We start from the raw sequence: 5,762 nt of genomic DNA, 5'->3' as shown, positions 1-5,762 counted from the left end.
CATGAGATTCAGTCCCAGAGCCCAGAAACTCTGCTCCCCCCTACTGCAGAGCAGAAAAGCTCACTCATCACTTATCTATTCAAATTTAACCAAATTCGAAACTGCACTTCCTTGGGTCTCCAGTAATACGCCTACCAAGTCTGAAGTCGATCAGATGAACCGTTGTTGAGATACGTGAAGGACACACATACATACAAACAGACAGACAGAGATTCCTTTATAGTTGGATTAGATGTCGTGAACGCGGCATTATTATACCAGCTGTTCATATGACATTCTCAGCCCCATATTACACTGCTAAATTACACTGCACTAATTTTCCAAAATCATCCTATTTCTTCTGACAAATGTGTCTCATATTAAAACATATCAACAGTAGTGTTTTTATTGATTTGTAGAAAATAATGCAAAAAACAAAAAACAAAGAAAAGGTACATGTATGTAATGAAACACTGTCTCTTCTTCCACTATGGGTGTAAACAAGGTAGTTTAAATATTACAACAACACAGATAAACCACTCATATCTTATTTCTTCTCCAACACAAAGCACTACTCTTAATCACCTTTACAAAAATGAAAAAGAGATGCACTATACTTTATAAAGTGGGATACAAAGACAATTTTAGGCAACAAACAAAGACACCTGTATATTTCACAGTGATATTAACACAAATTATCTGTGATGGAAGTGACCTAAGTGAGCTGCAGACCAAATGTGAAGACCTCAAAGGAAAATAATGAGAAAGACTATCCACTCCCTCAACCATTAAGGAGTCTTTTCACAAAGCACTTAACCCAGAAGTAAGTGGCTGTAATGCTGTAAAACTGCAGGGTGTGTGACAGATTAATGGCTGGAGAGCAGTTACTTAATTTGAATATGAATACCTTTCTCTATGTGAGTCTAAAAGTGTAAAACGAATAATCAGGGTAGAAACAGTCAGTCCTGGTGGATCAAATTTCGCCCAAATTTGGGAACATTTGAAATATTTCTATGAGAAAAATGTGTTTTGATTGTGTCTGTGAATTGCATGGAAATGTTGCCACCAACATATAACTGAAGCCAAGAACAAACTATGTAAATATGTTCTACTTTTCTGCTGCGGTGGGATGTTTCAGTATACACAATATGGCCAATAGTATGCAGACAGGGTTAGGGTTAGGGTTAGGGTTAGGGTTAGGGTTAGTCTAGCCTGTCCACATACTTTGGTGTTAATTGTTCTCAGGCTATTGTTCATGGTTTGCCCTAGACTCCGTGTAAATCTGGATACTACAACATACAATGATTTTATGAACAATTGTGTACCTCCAAATTTATAGTAGTTTGGTCAAGGCCCTTGTTTCATCCTGACAGTAGATCCACATTCCAAGACGAGCAGTCCAACCTCAGAGCCCAGCTTTACTACTGCTCTTGTGGCTGAATCACAGCAGCCATCTTCCAAAATCTCAAAGAAAGCCTGTTTTTATCAGCATATGAATGCCCACATATTTGAAATGTTGATCAAGTACATACAGTATGAGTGTAATGTTCAGTGCCCACATACTTCTGGCCATATAGTGTAGACAGTGGCATCATTTGACAGATGTACATAGATTAACAGTAGTTGACTGGTAGTACAGTTCAGTACTGAGACATCATTTACATGTTATGGAGGTGGAGAGCAATGAACCCAAATACCTCAAAATAGCTCAGAAATGAACAAACTGGCCTATAGCTAATTTGCCTCCAGGCTATAGCTAATGCTAACCTCTCGAGCAGAGCTTTGAACCAGTGCGCTGTTAGAATGGTTTGTTTATATCTTGTGTTGGGTCGGAGCGTCTACCGATAGCAGTAGACGCCAAATTTCTGGTGCAGAGGGGGAAACCCGAAACTACGCACCCCTGGCTCTAGTGGGCCGCAGTTAGGCCGCGCCTTTGTGATGGGATAACGGACGCTCCCATCAGCCAACCAACCGGCGTCACATCGGTCCAACCCCATCAGCCTCCAGGCGGCATACAGCTGGCCCACTTTGGCAATTTGACTGCCGTTACTGGCACAAGCCTCGACTGCTTCTGTGAAGTTGAGCCTGGTTGGATACTTTAGGAAGTAGACGTCCCCTATGAAAGGAGAGAATCATAAATCATGAGATTGTCATGAGTATTTGGTTTAAAAAATGCTAATCCACTCACATGTTAATACTGACCCTTAAGAGAAGCGGCAAAGCAGAAAACATCGTAGCGCTGAAGGAGGCGGTGTCGTTGTCCGTAGCTACGCAAACCAGGAGCTAAGTCCACACCCCCACATCCATCACGTGGGACTGTGATTGGATACTGCACTGTGCCATCAGCCAACCAGCCAGCGTTACACCAGTCCAGCCCCTCCTCCCACGCTGCGTAGAGCTGCTCAAACGTAGCTAGAGTGGCTTCCTGGTCCTTACATGCTTGTTGGGCCCCCAGGAAGTTGTAATGGTAACGTCCTCTCTGAGAGTAGTAAGGAAACACCACACCTACGCAGGACAGATAATTGTATTATGAGTTTATTTGTTTGTGCGGTCATAAACGAAGATAATCTGGCCCCCAACACATATGTAACCTCAGGGAACCTTTTAATAACCAATATGAGCAGGGGTTATTATTAAAGTAAGGAAAAAACCTCTTTCAGTGTTCCTATGGGCACCTGACTGTTGTTTTAAGGCACACTTAAAAAAATTGTGAACCTATTCTTTTACATCCAAGGCTGTTGAGTTGGCATCTGTGGCTGCTGTAGCGTTATCACTCAAACCCTGAAGGATATCTCCTGATACACAAATCTGTTTTCAGTTTTTGGATTTTTGTCTCTTAATCTTTGATTTTTTTGGTGAAATATTCGATCATTTGAAAATGTATTGAAATGAAACCATGTGAGAAGTTTTGTGGTAAAAATCACTATTTGGTAGAGCTGTCAACAACTCATGGACATATAGTTTATTTTTAACAATGTGTTGTATTTTAAAGTGTGTTATCTGAAATATAACTAAGCTTTCACATAAATGTAGGCCTAGTGGAGTAGAAAGTACTCCACTTCTGAAATATAACCTGAAATAGTGGAGTGATAGTACAAAGTAGCATTAAATAGAAATACTCAAGTAAAGTACAAGTACCTAGAAATGGTACTTGAGTAAAGTACTTGAGTAAGTGTCCTCACCCCGCAGCTCCAGCTCCACTGTCACACTCTCGTCCTCCAGGCCGTCGATCACCTCACAGCGGTATCTGCCCGTGTCGTTGAGATGCAGCTCATTGATCTCCAGAGACATGTCCCCCGGTGCTGCGCGGCGCAGGCGGACACGGCCCTTGAAGCTGCCATAGCTGCGGTGCCGGTTGCCCATAGCAACCATCACATCAGTTTCCTTGGCGAAGGCTTCGAAGGAAGCAGGTGCACTGATGGGGTTGGCAGGCAACCAGGACCATTTGACCCGGGTCTTGCGTGGTGTGGACAGCTCAGGCTCATAGTGGTAGTGACAGGGCAGGATGACACTGCCTCCCCTGGTGGCTGAGACTGAATGCTCCGGGGATTCAACATGGAGACGCACCCCATTGAAGTAGACTAGATAAAATACAAGAAGAGACAGAAATACATGTTACTTTGGAGAGGAGAAAGTTCATCTGACTGGGAATAGAAGCTTAAACCTGCAATAACAGATTTTTAGTAGGTCTTAACCCTATTCAGATCCTTAACACAGCAATGTAAATACTCCAGTACAAGAAAAAGTCCAACATGAAAAATCCTACTTCAGCAAAAGTACATCTTGATTTGGTTAGGGTTAAGGTTAGTATTACAGTAAAAGTAGTAAGTATTATGAGTGATGTAGTTAAAGTATTAAAGTAAAAGTAGTGGTTTGGTCCCTCTGACTGATATATAAATGACATTATTATATTATTAATAGTGAAGCATCAGTGTTAGAGCAGCATGTTACTGTTGTAGCTGCTGGAGGTGGAGCTAGTTTACACTACTTTATATACAGTTAGTGATCCTTTGGAAAGTCAGGCTCCTCCAAAGAGTCACCAGTTAAATCTGGTCGTGAATTAATGTACTTAATGACTTTACACCACTGGTCTTAATGTCCATAATCCATCATCATTGTCACTGAAAGCTTGGTTGTCAGTAGTATATAAGTACTGTTAATATATAATTGAGTAACTTTAACACTGTATAACTCTTAAATGTTACATTTTGTACAATGACAGAAACATGGATCTGTTCACTGATAAGTAGATAAAATATTTTGGGTTATCTAAAACTCAGAGTGCTTCAAATGGTCAATATCATACATCTGTTTTTGAAAACATTATTTTAGTAAAAGTGTACAATTTGTTTAATAAATAACACTTTATCTACTATAATTACATTTGCATCTGTAATGTAGCACAGCAGGATTGGTTGTGGTCATGATTTGGGTACAGGCTGAGACCACTTTAGAAATAAAATAATTTAACATTTCCTGTTTGTATTCTGTGTAATGCTTCAATCTCATTTTGTTAAACATGCTCATTATAGTGTTTTTCATTTTGGCTGTTTTTTTCTACACGTTCATGTTTTATGTCACATTGAATCTGTGGTTTGTAAGGAGAATATGCAGAAAGAGTGTGGTTTCATGTTAGTTGTTTTATGAAACCAAACACACTCACACAAACGCAAATGACCAGCTGGAACTAAAAACCAACACATCAGTCACTTCCACAGTTTGCTTTGATAACAGCACTGACTGTCTGGACCTCATGAATTATAGCTGACATCTCTTCACATCCAGGTTACTTGCAGCCAGCTGTGTTATGATGTACACAGATGATGCATGTTGCTCATCTGTGGCTCACACACACACACACACACACACACACACACACACACACACACACACACACACACAGTTGAGGACCTACTCTCTCCATTGCCGTTCCCATTGGTGATGTCCTGGTAGTGAAAGCCATTGCTGTACCCGGGGAACCAGCCCTGACCACCGGGCAGCTGCAGGTACAAGCAGACGGCCAGCAGGGGGCGCAGTTGACTTAACATGACGGTATCCTCTGGTGGTCCAATAATACAAGGGTCTTTATTCAGCTCTCCCCTTTAAAAACGACCATAAATACCAGGACGGGGTGCCTGTAAAAACACAGACTATTGCTTTATGATTTTCCACAACTAAAATCAAGCCCAAAGTAGTTCAATTATATATTTTTAAAAACCCTCTTTAACTCTTGTTTTTGGGCTTGATCATTTACTCACACTTTGGGATAAAAGGTAAATCCAGTGACGCATATACGTAGCCTAATGGCTCAGGATAGACATGATTTTGCTTATGAAGTTAAGATAATCAAATTTCACAACTGTGAATAGTTTCATTCACAAAAAACACCCGAGAATCTGTTCATTTTTCTAGACTGTTGCCCTACAAAGCCTTTCATCCTGACAACCAAAAGTTATGGAAAGATTTTAAAATTAACTGCACTATGATGCATTACATGTCACAGAAAAAAACCCGACTCTATTTATATCTTTTTTCTTCCAGAGTTCAATCATTAGAAAAACATGGAACACAGGAATTTACTTCTATTATCTTTAACAATAGTAGTTACTCCCCTTTTCTAGTCTCTTAAAATAACGTTTTTAATTACATTTTAATTATAACGACCTCTTTCTAACAAGCTTAAGCTGTCTTGTGTAGCTATACAAGTCACATTTAAAGTAAAGTGCTCTCTGTTTACGTCACTGAATATCCCATCGCATTTAAAAAGCAGCTCAGTCTGGCTA

General features: G+C 40.2%; 1 protein-coding gene across 1 annotated transcript; it reads right to left on the bottom strand.

The window, feature by feature from the left end:
- Nucleotides 1-1,786: 1,786 nt before the first annotated feature.
- Nucleotides 1,787-5,027, bottom strand: hapln3 (hyaluronan and proteoglycan link protein 3). The gene is made up of 4 exons (XM_053320047.1): nucleotides 4,895-5,027; nucleotides 3,162-3,560; nucleotides 2,182-2,484; nucleotides 1,787-2,095 (listed from the first exon to the last, which is right to left on the bottom strand). Exons 1-4 carry the CDS (start codon nucleotides 5,025-5,027, stop codon nucleotides 1,818-1,820), a joined length of 1,113 nt encoding a protein of 370 aa, XP_053176022.1. The 3' UTR covers nucleotides 1,787-1,817.
- Nucleotides 5,028-5,762: the final 735 nt, after the last annotated feature.

The sequence above is a fragment of the Scomber japonicus genome, chromosome 5 (genome assembly GCF_027409825.1).
Source record: "Scomber japonicus isolate fScoJap1 chromosome 5, fScoJap1.pri, whole genome shotgun sequence".
Lineage (NCBI taxonomy): Eukaryota > Metazoa > Chordata > Actinopteri > Scombriformes > Scombridae > Scomber > Scomber japonicus.
This window is presented reverse-complemented; position numbering and strand designations above follow the sequence as displayed.

What these genes read in the sequence shown, in the direction of transcription:
- hapln3 (XM_053320047.1), bottom strand. Translation starts at nt 5,027, where the DNA reads ATGTTAAGTCAACTGCGCCCCCTGCTGGCCGTCTGCTTGTACCTGCAG. An exon ending in AGTGGAGCTGGAGCTGCGGG is followed by an intron (nt 2,485 to 3,161) that starts GTGAGGACACTT and finishes TGTCCTGCGTAG; the next exon opens with GTGTGGTGTTTCCTTACTAC. An exon ending in CTTTGCCGCTTCTCTTAAGG is followed by an intron (nt 2,096 to 2,181) that starts GTCAGTATTAAC and finishes CTCCTTTCATAG; the next exon opens with GGGACGTCTACTTCCTAAAG.